Here is a 12,849-nt window from a genome sequence, read left to right on the forward strand (position 1 = left end):
AAACCCAGCGTTCTGCAGGGGACTTCAGGTGAGGGGCGTCACGTGGGTGTCCCCTCTGCAGCACGATCCGCCGGTCTGTGGCCTCGCGCGAAAGGAGCCGAGTTCATTTTCCTGAGAAGTTCTCAGAGCTCGGTTTTGTTCCAGTCCGTTCCTGGCGGGGTCGAGAGCTGGCCACTCAGGTTTCCCCGCTTCTCAGTCATTCACAGAGGTGCGGCAGCGGAGCGGGCAGGCGGCGGGCGGCGGGATGCATTTCGGGGCGCGGCGGCCCTCGAGCTTCTCGCTCTGCAGTGTTTCTCTCAGGGTTCCCGCTCGGGTTCGTTCTTGTTTCCACTTTGCCGGGAGGAACTGGATCCAGCCCCGCAACTTTCCTTCTCACTAAAGGAGAGAAGGCGGGACCCGCCGCCCGCGCCCTCCCGCCCTCCGGGGCATGGCGTCCCCTCCGCCTGTGGCGGGAGCTTTGTGGGCATTTTCGCCCCTCGCCGGTTCCGTCACTGAGGCGGGAAAAACTAGAGGTTCTCCTGCGGGTCTTTCGAGCGGAAGCCAGTGCCGATTGCCAGCGGACGCTCAGTGAAACGCAGCGGTTTTCTGTCCGTGCAAATACTCAGATGTCTGTTACTCCCTCCCACCGTGACTGAGCCGTAACGAATTTCCCCTGAATTAATGTTTGTGAACTTTCACGCAGCAGTCAGGACTAGTCGATGCTTGCGTTTCGTTTCTCTGACATCTCTCGTGTCCTAGAAGATGCTCTGTTTCCGTGGTGACGTGTTGTGTTAGTTACTCACTTCTGTGATTAACTATTTCTTAATGCCTCGATCAGCGAGCTTCTCTGGTAGGTTCGCGGAACATGGCATGGAATGTGGCTACTCATGGCCAGACGGCCCAGGGGGAAGTTTAATAGACGTTTAGGAGAAAGTGACGTGAACGCTGGCGGTTATTTTTGGGGGGTAAGAACAGCCAGTGCTGCCGAGTCTGAGCTTCGGGAGCGCGGGGGGCCCAGGCCCTCCTTGGCTCGGCTTCCGGTCCTCACGTGTTCCTTCTGGAGCCCAGCCAGGTGGGTCCTGGGCGTTCCTCACCTGCCCCCGACCCCCGGGTCTTCCAGGAACGGGAAGGGAAGCAGCTCAGCCCCGGGCGGCTCCCGCTCGCCTGTCATTATTGTTCATCCTTCTGTCTCTCTCTGTTCCTTGGGGTGGGCGGGGCCTTTCCGTTCTGACCAAGAAGGTGGCGAAGGCGGAGACGCGTGGCCGCAGCGAAGGGGTGGCCTCGGCGGAGGGCAGGGCAGCGCGTCTCTGCCGGCTCTGTCGTCTGGAAGACGCCTCGGGGGCCACAGCCCTTAGTTCTGCCCTCACCAGCGTGGTCTCATGTTTCAGACGTTACCTTGAACCCCACGTCCTGCCCAGCCCCCGCCCCCCACTCGGCCAAGCCCGGCACCTGCTGGGGAGGCGCTGCTCCGTCCACTCTCAGGAGGGGGAGGAGGGGGACGAGGAGGTGACAGCGAGACAGGAGCCCTGGCAAACGCCCCGGCGGACGCCGGCGCCGGAGCGGAGAGCCCTTCGCTGGCTCGTGATGGCCCAGACACCAGCAGGCTCACAGGGGCTCTGGAGGAGACGGGGTGTGCGTGTGGCCATGAGGAGGCTTGGAGAAGGCGGGCATGTTTTGGGGGGCAGGTGGGGAGCAGCACGCTCCTTGCCTCCTCGGGCTGTGCTGGGCTGGCCAGACTCCCTCGTGGCTAAGGGGGTCGACCAGCACTGTGGGGTCTGCTGGCTGGGAGCAGTTAACTCCGGTGACAGAGCAAACCGCAGGGGCCTAAGGGGAAAGGGTGTCATCCTGGCAGCCAGCTCCCTGCGCCCCCAAGCCTGCCGGCCCTCGCCGGGACCCTCAGGCCCCGCGCGCTCGTGGGCATGTCCTTCCCCGTGCTACCTGTTTGGCCTGTCGTCTGTAATGCTGGGACAGTGGTGTTTGGTAGAAACTGAACGTGGCCTTCGAGCCTGAAGAACCACACTGCACAGACTGGCTGCTCACATGGGGGTGGGGGGGCAGGAAGAAAAATAAAACCTCTCCAGGCAGAGACGGCGCCGTGGGGCCTGGGCCACGGCAGGAATGTTTTATACAAAGCACAGATCACGAGGCCGAGGCGAAGGTCCGACTCGCCTCTCAGGGCGCGATTGGACTTTGCCCCTGAGGGAACAGCGGTGGTGGCCACAGTGGACACTCCAAGGCCGGGGGTGCGGGGCACTGTGTAAGGCACGGGTCACTGTCAGCATCCTCTCCAGAGGCCCCTCTGCCCCCTGTGACCCCGTCCTTTACAGGGTTCACTTTCGGGTTGAAAGCCGTGTGACATTAGCAGTAAGCGGAGGGGACTGGGGAGTTCGCCCGCTGGATGTGCCGGCTTCGGGGGACGCAGCAGGGAGCGGGCAGCCCGCACAGGTGGCGCCTTTTCCGATGAGTCACTAGGGCTGGATAGGAGGCCTCTGCGTGTTCTCACGGCCTCGCTTTGGGCGGTCAGTCCAGTGGACCTCAGGGACGGTGTCTTTACTTTGGGGACTGCTCTGGCCGAGCCTGGAGGGGTCAGGGAGCTGCCGCGGGCGGCAGGCACCGCTTGGGGTGTGCGCGAACAGCGCCCAGGGGGCTGGCAATCGGTAAGTGTCTTCTGCTCTGTTGCGCTTCATCGGATAGGACTGTTGGGACCTCAGGGGACCAGCACTGCCTGCTTCGGCGGGGGCGGCGCGGGGGGGAGCCTCCTGCAGGGCTGCGCCCCTCCCGCTCCACCCAGGGCGCGAGGCTGCTCCGCTCCCACGCGGAGGCCCGAGCAGGCCGGCCCACACCACCCGTCGCCCTGCCCGCACGGGCAGCGGGTCCCAGCTGTGGGGCGAGGCGCAAGCTCCTCTCCGGGTCCTGCCTGAGTGTGGAGACCCAGCGTCCGCACAGACAGCGAGTCTAGAGAGAGGGCCACACGCGTCTCTGTGACGACGACTGAGGAGCTGCCCGGAAAGCCAGGGTTTCGTGATCCGTTGCCGAGCGCCCCCCAGCCCCAGGCCGGACCCGTGAAGGTCCGCTGTGCGGCTCCGTGGGTGGTTTCGCATGCGCCTGCTGCATACGTGAGCTGTTGTCGGGCGTCTTGACGACCTGGCTTCTACTCCACCCTCTTGGAGACGGGAGGCCTGTGGTTGTGTGTGTGTGTGTGTGTGCGCCCTCGTGCACGTGTACACGCGTGTGCATGAGCGTGCATGTGTGTGTGTGTTAATCCCAAACGTAAACCTACTAATCGTAGCGGAAGTGGTGGGAGCGGCCGCCTGTCTCTGAGTACGGCCCGACAGTGCTGCACACGAAACTCTCCACACGCCACCTCATTCAGCCCTCGCGGTGACCCCGTCGGTCAGATGCTGCGATCTTGCTGTCTCTGTTCAGCTGCTGGGGAAACCGAGGCCTACGAGCTGCAGTACGTTGCCCAAGTCCCGCCGTGTGCTGGGGGTCACGCAGCTGGGCGGTGCTGTCGCTGGATGTGCACGCACCGCCGTCGGACCCACGCTGTGTAGCCAGGACCGCCGGGGCCCGGCAGCTGTGAAGCGGCGTCCGGGGCAGACCCCCGCGGCGGGGCGGGAGCGGGAGGCAAGCGGCTGCCATGTCCAGGCGCTGGCAGGAGGGCGGCCCCCAGGACCGGGGCAGCTGGCTCACAACTTCTAGACCCTTCCAGGAAGCAGCGTTCCAGCTGCAGCAGCATCTCGGGGGAGAAGGCGCCTCCTTTCTGCTGCAGCGTACACAGGCGCTCGCGGCGGGCGGAGCAGCCGTACGGTGTCTCTGAAATGCCTTTTCAGCCCGTGCTGTCTACCCCGCTGCCTGCCGGCGTAGCCAGCAGGTACGTGGGCACAAAGCACGCGGGGGTTCCGTTCGGCGAGCTGGCATCAGCCTAGCCGTTGACTTCAGTGTCCACTGGTCTTGATCAGGAAGAGAATGTTGGGAACAGGGGACACAGCAGTGTGCCCTTGGACTCTGCCCTGGAGAAGTGGCTGGAGGGGACGTTTTCCCCTTTCGGTCTGCAGGACCCCCGCCCCGGGCCCCTCCAGCCTGATTGTGCTTGGTTCCGATTCAGCGGCCTGCACCGGCCTTGGGGTTCGCAGCCTCAGGGGTGTCGGCCGTGCAGACCCCGCATCGCAGAGCTCAGGGAGCAGGTGTCCAGCATTCATTCCGCTGCCGCACGGGGAAGGGCGCTCAGGATAAAACCCTGCTGGCAGCACACGCGCCAGCGATGAGGGGACTAGCAAGCCTTGCCCTGGAACCGAGACAGTGGACATGTGATGGTTTTAAGCTACAACCATTTGGAGCTAATCGATGACCTCTGAAATGCCAGAAATGTCTTTATGCATTTTTTCCATTTTATAAGCGGTCTCTGCTGGGCACGCCCAGCTTTCGGACCTGGAGGAGCAGAAGGGGGGTGAGCTGCATGCTCAGTGACTCACACCCTCGGGAGCCCCAGGACCTGCCCTGCTTCCTGCGGGGGCTGAGAGGGGTCGCCTGCCTGGTGTGCCAGCTGGGCCACCTGCTCAGGGCCTCAGACTCGTGTGGAACCCTGCCCTGTGACCTGCCTAGGTGCTCCTTGGTCTCAGGTACGCCCCGCGCACAGCACCTGCTCACATTTTCCAGAAGCAGTCACCTGCTTGGCAGTGCAGTACATTCTTAGGACCTGGTGCCGACGACTCGGGTCCGTGGTAACAGCAGAGGAAGCCGGTGGCACTGTGACCGTGTCGCAGAGACGCTGCAGGGTTGAGGGTGAGTGGGGTGTCCTGACAGGCAGCTCTTCTGGGGTTTGGATGTCCGTGGACAGACGCGTGGCGGTGTTGGGTCAGCGGGTCTAGGTGGACACACGCAGCCGGGTTTCGCTGTGAAGGTGTTCAGGGCCTCATCAGATCTTTTTATTTTATTTTCAAAAAGAGTCAGGAAATCCTTTTGTTAGTGTGAAATGTTCCAGTGTTTTCAATGTCAGTTAACTTAAATATGTGCGCGCTCACCCACAGACGCACACGGACACACACGCACACGCGACCCCGTGCTGAGCGCACGGGGAGACCGCCCTGAGTGTCTTGGAGCCCTCCAGTTCGCGCGGGCTGTGGGGCCAGCTCCGCAGGGAGCCGTCGGAGGCTGCAGGCAGAGCAGCCTGACAAGATGGCCAGGCTCCATGCATGGCTGCGGGGCAAAGGCGGGGGGCACGGGAGGCGGGGCTGCGGGGCAAAGGCAGGGGGCACGGTGGGCGGGGGAGGGGAGGGTGGATGGAAACAGTGTCACAGGCTGACTCCGCGGTGGGGACATGGCTTATTGGGAACACTTGGGGGGAGTGGGCACCCCCTCTAGCTGCCCCCTCCTCCGCCTGCCGTAGTGCTGGCTGAGTGAGCACACGCATCAATGGCTGCTTCCTCTTCGACTCTGAGCTCCGAAGCTCCAGCCAGCTTCATTAGTTCCCAGAAATAAGCAGAGAGCCACCTGGAAAACACTCATTTCCTAGAAATGATTAAACATATTTTTTTTTTCCCTGAAAGCACATTGGGGAGGTAGTGCTAATGGCCAGTGGGCTGCTCAGGACGGGGCCTCTGGCCGGGCCCCCAGGCGGGCTGTGAAGGACCCCGCACCTGCTTCTCTCTGTCTCGGCTTCTGCATGTGGAACGTGGCACGTGTTCTTCCTACGAGAGGCTGGTCGGGCCGCGGTCCAGAGTTCAGGGCTCAGCATGAGCCTTGGTGCTCTGTAACTTGGAAGGTTTGCCCGCTCCTTATTGGTTACATTGGGAATGTGACAGTCCCCCCTCGGGTGTCATTGTGGGGAATACGTGAATTATTAACACACAGCCCTGAGACGGGTGTGATATGTGTTGACTACTTCATTTTTATATCTATAAATCAAAAGGACAAAGTATATGATGGATAAGAAGCATAAAAATATAAAACAATTAGGGTACAGGTGTGAGGCTTCTAGCAAGGAGAGGAAGTGGACACTGCGTGTCTGTTGATCAGTGAAGACGCGGTCTGGAGGCCAGTCCTAAGTCCCGTGTTCCCTGGTGGCGTGAGCCGCGGTGGCTTGTGGCCTCCTCTGAACCCCGTTTGTCGTTTCTCCCCGTCTTGTTAAATGGCCTCTTTCATTTTGCAAGTAATACGTATACAGGAGATTATACAGAGAAATTAGAAAATGCACAGAAGTGAAAATAGCTACCCACCAGCTAGAGAGCATCTTTGCTAATTTCTTGCTGCATCTTTCTGGACCGTTTCCTGGTGTATTACTATAACATACACTTCTCTTAACAACAGAGTTTTGCTAAATGATATTTTGAAGCTTGTTTTCTAACAAACCTGTATTGAGTATTTGGGCACATCAAATTATACTTTTTAAGGAATATCTGACCACTTCTGGTATAACATGGTTTTAAAGTACGTGGATTTGGATGTTGTCTCGTATTAGCCTGCAGTTATATTATCTTATGTCCGTTTGCTATTACGAGTGATGTACTTAGCGTCTTTCAAAAAATCCCACAATGCACTCTTGTGGGGTTATTCAGGATAAATTTCTAGGGATGGAATTCCCGTGCGTGGTGCCTCAGGCCGGAGCTCCCCCAACAAGATGGCCCCGCAGGAGATTTCAACTCACTCGGGGCTCGTCGGCCGCTTTCTGGCTCGTCCGACTGGAATGGGGCGGGAGGTGGCAGGGCTTGGGGACACCTGCTTCCCCCCTCTGCTCCGACACCAGTCACCATCTGCCTCCTGGGGCTGCAGGTCTCTCGAGCTGTTTCCTCAGGTGCAAAATATTTCAAGGACCGAAAGAGGCGACTGTCCCAGGCTGCCGCCGGCCTTGGTCCTGGTGTCTCGTCGGCCACAGCTATTCTCAGGGAAGGCCCAGGCCCTGTGTGAGGCCGGTTCTCACGCATCGATAAGTGAATAGCACCTGCGTGTAACACACACGCACACGCACACGCACACACACACGCCCACGAAGTAGGACGCCTGCATAAAGCAAGCCTGGTCCCCTCCCTGCAGAATCCAGAGACGAGACTCTAAGAACGTTCCTCAGAGCGGTGAGTCCCTGGCGGGTGCTTAGAAGCCTCCTGCCGGGTGAGCTGAGAAGGCGAAGCTCTGGCCGAAGTCAGGCGAGGAGCAGGGAGGGGCTGTGCATGTGACGCCAGCACTGGCCTCTCGCCGCCAAATAGCCGCCTACGTCCAAGCGGCCGGTGTCGATGCGCGTTGGACGTTCTGGCTAGTTTATTACGTCTCGATGTCGCCCCCAACACATCTTCGGTGTCACGGATCCTGGGGTTCCAGACGCTCCGCTGGTCAGATCGGGGTGTGCAGACCGGGGTGTGCAGACCGTGGGCCGGCAGGTGACTTGGAGTCCGCGCGGGACCCCGAGAGGGGTGGCCATGCGGAGCCCGCCCGTCCCGCCCGCACCTTGACCCTGGAGGTGAACACGCTTTGAGGCGTCTTCTTCCCAAACGCTTCCTTTCAAAAACGCTTCCTGTTTTCTTCGACTGTCCCTTTTCTGTGAACTGGACTGATTTTGAAAAGGTCGTGCAACTCAGAGGCGTTTCTGGGGAGAGAGAAGCACTCGCGAGAAAGGGTTATGAGGAAGGACGGAAAGGCCGCTGGGGACACGCGGGCGCTTGCGTCCTCGTGCCCGAGTCGGAACGGCCGTGTCACCCCTTCCTCCCTGTCGTCACTCAGGAGGAAGATGAAGGCTCGCGCTCCGCCCCCTCCTGGGAAGCCCGCCACCCCGAACGTGCCCCGTGGAGAGGCCCCTGCCCGCAGCGTGGCCCCCGCCTGCCAGCCGACCGCACGGAGCAGCGCAGTGGACGTCACCGTGGTGCTGCCCAGCGGGCTGGAGACGAGGAGCGTGGTCAACGGCAGGTAAGGCCGGGCCGGGCGCCGCCCTCAGTGTGCACGTCCGAGGACAACCACCCAGGGCCTGGCGTGCCATACCGGGGCCGGGGGTGTCGATCTGGGCCTAGGTGACAGCCTGGCGTGTCACCTAGAACGGCTGTGCTAACCGGCCCCGCCAGCTCACCACGATCATGAATGGAGGGGGCCTGCACAGCGCGCAGCGGCTGGGTGTGGGCTCCGCGGCACGAGGCATAGGCGCGTCGAGCTCCGAGCAGGTGACCAGCCACCAGTCTGTGCCGGCGTCCTCGGAGCTGAAGCCGTGCAGCCAGGGGCTGCCTCCCGAAGTAACCGCTCACACGTCCACTCACAGACTAACCCACAGAGCCGTCCAGACACCTGCGAGTCATTGTCCAAATGCACATTCAAGTCCAGGTTAAGGGTTGAACCAGATCTCTGGAGTTGGAATTTAAGGGAATCAATTTCCAGACCTGCGGCTCCCTCCTGGATCTGAGCCACCTGGGACAGCAGGCCTGAGGCCACTCAGATGCCATGGTGGTGCCGGGCTTGCAACCCGGTGGCCTAGGAGCAGTGGCTCCTATGCTGCGTCCCCAGGCATGGCTCCCAGGGTCTGCGTGAGAGATTTTCCAGTTACGGGCGTTTCTGTGTCCGTTTTACAGAGTGATCCTTGTTCTAAGTCCCCTTCTCCCGTGGCGGTTCTCGAGAGGCATGCGATGCTGTGGATTCAAACCACTTCGGCACATGAAATTTTACTGGCGAAAGTATTATGGTTTACTCATCGTTCTTATATTTTTGAGCCATGTTTCAAACATGTTACCAATTATTGGAGTAAAGGGACCGGAAGGCAACACTGGCAGCTTTCGCGGTCTTTGTGGTTGACGGTCTAAGATGAAGCCGCTTGTTTGACAGTGGATTGGACAGTGTATACACCGTGGGTGGGCACGAGAGGGGAAATGCGAGCCTCAGAGGGACCAGCGTCCCAGCCTGCCTGGGACCCAGGGGCACAGTCTCCACCTCTCAGACTTGGGGTGACGGGGGAGTGATGTGAGGTGCACGGGAGGGCTCCAGGCCACCGCGGATGTGCACTAAAAGGTGACAGACAGCGTGTCACCGTTCCAGCACCGGAAGTGCCTTCTGCGCTAAGGCTTTGCGACGGATGATCGGCCCCTGGGGACCTGCTCCCTGTGCGCGTCACCTCCCCTGTCTTGTCCCCACCCACAGTCTGCTTCCACCAGGCAGACAGACACAAGCACGTTGTCAAAAATGTTTAAATTAATCTTAGGGTGTAAACCACAAAAATTACAGAAGTCGAGACTCCCACATTTCGCGGTGGGTCCAATGTCCTCCCCCACGGGTCCTGGTGAAGACACATGAGCTACCTAATCACTTCCTGGATGGCAGATGGGAGTAGGTACTGCTGGGGAGATGGTTTTCAGACAAGGAAAGCATTATCGATATTCTTTACCTGTAGCAATTTAATGAGAAATAAGGCACTTGGGGATTCTCTCGGGCTTGGGGCTTCGCCTGTGGTTCTCCCGCTTAGTGCAGTGTCCCCAGCAGCTCCCGGCCCTCCCGTGAGTGATGAATGCCGGGTGGTCGGCGGGCAGCTAGTGCCATATGTTCGCAGGCATGCTGCGAGTCCCAGGTCACCAGACACCTGGACAACGTGATTATGACTCAAATCCCGGCCACGCCACCTACTGGTGAAGACATAAACCAAAGGAAAGGACCCATGCTTTCGGTGACAGGTGTACACTGCACACTCCTCTGCAAATTAGGGACAGAAAGGTTGGCTTTAAATAGAAAAACGTTCTGCCAGCCAAATAGGAAAGATGTCAGCGACATTTTCCATTTTCTGGGATAATCTGAATTGTCGTTGTCTCTTCGTAAATAATTCCCCGTGATGGAAGCATCATGAAAATTTTCGATGTTTACAAGTCATTTTCTTAGGTGGTTTTTTTTTGCCTGAAAAAAGAAAGCTATTTCCGTTTTTAAGATACATCATATTCATGATAACTGAAAAATTTAATGTCTCGCGCTCTGAGCACAGCAGGTCCTCAAATAACATGTCATTTCATTATGACGTCGAGATGCTGCAGAAACTTAACTCTTCTTTCTGTCAATTAGCCTGTAGGAAAATCGGTTTCCTCACATGCTGTTTCATTTAAAAGTTGCAGGACCTTTTGATGAAATTAAATGAGGTCTTCCTGTCATGTCATTTGTGACGCTGACCTCAGGGTTCACGTCAGCACACCCGTGGCCGTAACTAGAAGCATGACCGTTGCCCCCGCCGTTCTGATTTCGACGTGCTGCTGGCTCCTTCGGGAGTGTCGTTTCTCAGTGTTCAGACTGCTGAGGCGTTGCCGCGCAGTCACGGACGTGCGGAGTGGACGCGCTGTCTTTCCAAGCACGGCCGGTTTGCTCAGGGGTCCCCTGGTTGCTTTGCGCCGTCCCCACTCAGCGAGACGGCAGGGCGGTGCACTCACCCCTCATAAGCACGGTCTGTTTCCCTTTTCCAGCCATGCGATGATGGACCTCCTGGTTGAACTCTGCCTCCAGAACCACCTGAACCCGTCCCACCATGCCCTTGAGATCCGGTCCGCAGAAACCCAACAGCCTTTGAGTTTTAAGCCAAATACTTTACTCGGGACCCTGAATGCGCACACTGTGTTTCTGAAAGAAAAAGTTCCCGAAGAGAAGGCGAAGCCCAGCCCACTTAAGATGCCTGAGGTGAGTAGGATGAGGACCGTCCGCCAAGGACATGTAGACACCTGTGGCCGAGGGCGCTGGGGAGCTGAGGAGGGGGCTGCCGGAGTCCCCGTGATCTTGCTAACATGCAGACAGCTGCGGTGGATGATTCTGCTTCCATGCCAGGCAGAGTCAGGAACTAAACTGAGTTTATTTTAGAAGGTGGACGTTTCCAGAATTTAGTGTTTGCTCCTCTGGCCGTTTTAGAAGAAGAACCGGTCTAGAGCAGAGCCATCCCTTCGAACTTCCTGCAGGCGACATGGTCTATAATTCTGCAGTTGGCAAGGCAATGGCCACTGGCCTCGTATAGCTGCTGAGCGCGTGAAATGCAGCTAGTGCACGCAACAAAACGAGCTTTTAGTTTAAACTTAAATAAGCACATGTAGTCAGTAGCTACCCTACTGGACTAATTCCGGAGGTTCTAGTTCAGTTCTGGAGGGCTTCCGGCCCTCAGAAGCCAGGCCATAGAGAGATCTGAACATCTTAGAAGGGAAAAGGGATTTTCCTTGTGAAAAACTGATGGCGTAAATATTTACTCATTGAGATTGGAGAACATCTTATCATATACATAGACTTATGTCAGGCTTTTGATTATCGATTAAAATTAACTCCAGCTGTTCATCGTACTTTTAAATAAGGCTTTGCTATGGTTCTTTAGCTCCAATACAAGCAGTGCTATTTTATACATCTGGATTCTTAGAATATATACAAAATTTTCCTGCTTTTAAAAATGGCAATTTGGCTACCAGTCCGTCTCCTGTGAATTTCTAGATTTGGGTGCTTAATAAATTTTATTTGATGCCATCCACACTTTCTGTGACAGAGTGTTCTCTAATTCTTCAAGGAAAATTAATGTTCAAAAAAGAGAAGCCGGGTTTATACCTTGTGACTTCTCTTGCCTTCCTGGCCCCAGCTGCAAACCCCCGGGCCAGGTGAGCCCAGGGCCGTGCACGATTCTAGTTCCAGAAGCAGGGGAAGGGCCCGTGTGGTCCATCTTCCCTCCTGAGACGCATCGAGCCCTGAGGTCAGCCTCAGTGACGCCTCTAGAAAACCCACGTTTGCTGTGTCCCCGCTCCGGGACCTCAGCGCCACGTGGGTGACCCGTCACGGTCAAATAGGAGTTGACTGTAGGAAACTTTGGCAGATCAGACTTTTCTGATAGGTCACTATCTGTAGACTTTGAGAACCAGCTTTCATCAAATTGATTGTCTTTATTTCTGATTATTAAATGTGCGATGTTTAAAAAAAAACAAAATGTTGTTCCAGCTTAAAATTTATATATGTACATGTAGTACATATATATAAATAGGGGTACCCATACATATATACGCACTATATACGTTCATACAGATATTTATATACTCATGTGGTTATTTTGGCTTCTTAAACACAAATTTGATGTCTTGTTTGGTGAGGGTTTTTCTTGACTCTAATTCCCCATAATACTTCCAAACCACTTTCCTTTGAACATATATTTAAGCGCTTCTTGTTCGGGTCTGGTGGGAATCCTCGTAAGACAGTGTCCGTCTTGGTTTTTAAATGGAGCCCTCGCGGATGCCCACGTCTCTGTGTTGTCAGCCGTTTTCTGTTAGTAAGAGAGAGTCTAAGGTAAACTCATTATTCCAGGCATTTATCGTTGGCCGTGCACCCCGCAAGCCCCTGAGCCCTTGCAAGAAAGGTTCAGGCCGCGTAAAATCTTGCCGCCCCTAATTCGCATAGCGAGGGCGCATAGCGAGGGCTCGCTGTGAGCGGCGCACTCACGCGGTTCCTCCCGCCCCGTGTCTTCTCCAGAAGTCCGTGCGTCTGGTGGTGAACTACCTCCGGACACAGAAGGCCGTGGTGCGCGTGAGCCCCGACGTGCCGCTCCAGGCCATCCTGCCGGTCATCTGTGCGAAATGCGACGTCAGCCCGGAGCATGTGGTGCTGCTCAGGGACAACGTGGCCGGGGAGGAGCTGGAGCTGTCCAGGTCCCTGAACGAGCTGGGGATCAAGGAGCTCTACGCGTGGGACAACCGGAGAGGTGAGCACCGCCCCCGGGAGGGAGCAGGAGCGCAGACCCGGAGCTCCTGCCGCTGCGAGCGCCCCTCCACTGTGAGCACCCCCACCGTGAGCGCCCTGCCTCCGTGAGCGCCCCTCTGCCCTGAGCTCCCCACTCCATGAGCACCCCTCCGCCTTTAGCACCCCGCCCCCCCTACTATGGGCGCCCCGCCCCCGTGAGTACCGCTCCGCAGTGAG

General features: G+C 57.6%; 1 protein-coding gene across 1 annotated transcript in view; it reads left to right on the plus strand.

Annotated features, from left to right (window-relative positions):
• The first annotated feature begins 4,497 nt into the window (after positions 1 to 4,497).
• The window catches only part of COBL (cordon-bleu WH2 repeat protein), a 91,984-nt gene continuing 83,632 nt past the window's right edge, over positions 4,498 to 12,849 (plus strand). The window contains 4 exon segments of the mRNA XM_025046872.1: positions 4,498 to 4,764; positions 7,693 to 7,875; positions 10,386 to 10,596; positions 12,406 to 12,634. Of these exon segments, the coding sequence (XP_024902640.1) occupies positions 7,700 to 7,875; positions 10,386 to 10,596; positions 12,406 to 12,634 (616 nt within the window). The 5' untranslated portion in view covers positions 4,498 to 4,764; positions 7,693 to 7,699.

Source organism: Pteropus alecto, unplaced genomic scaffold (genome assembly GCF_000325575.1).
Source record: "Pteropus alecto unplaced genomic scaffold, ASM32557v1 scaffold21, whole genome shotgun sequence".
In the NCBI taxonomy this organism is placed as follows: domain Eukaryota; kingdom Metazoa; phylum Chordata; class Mammalia; order Chiroptera; family Pteropodidae; genus Pteropus; species Pteropus alecto.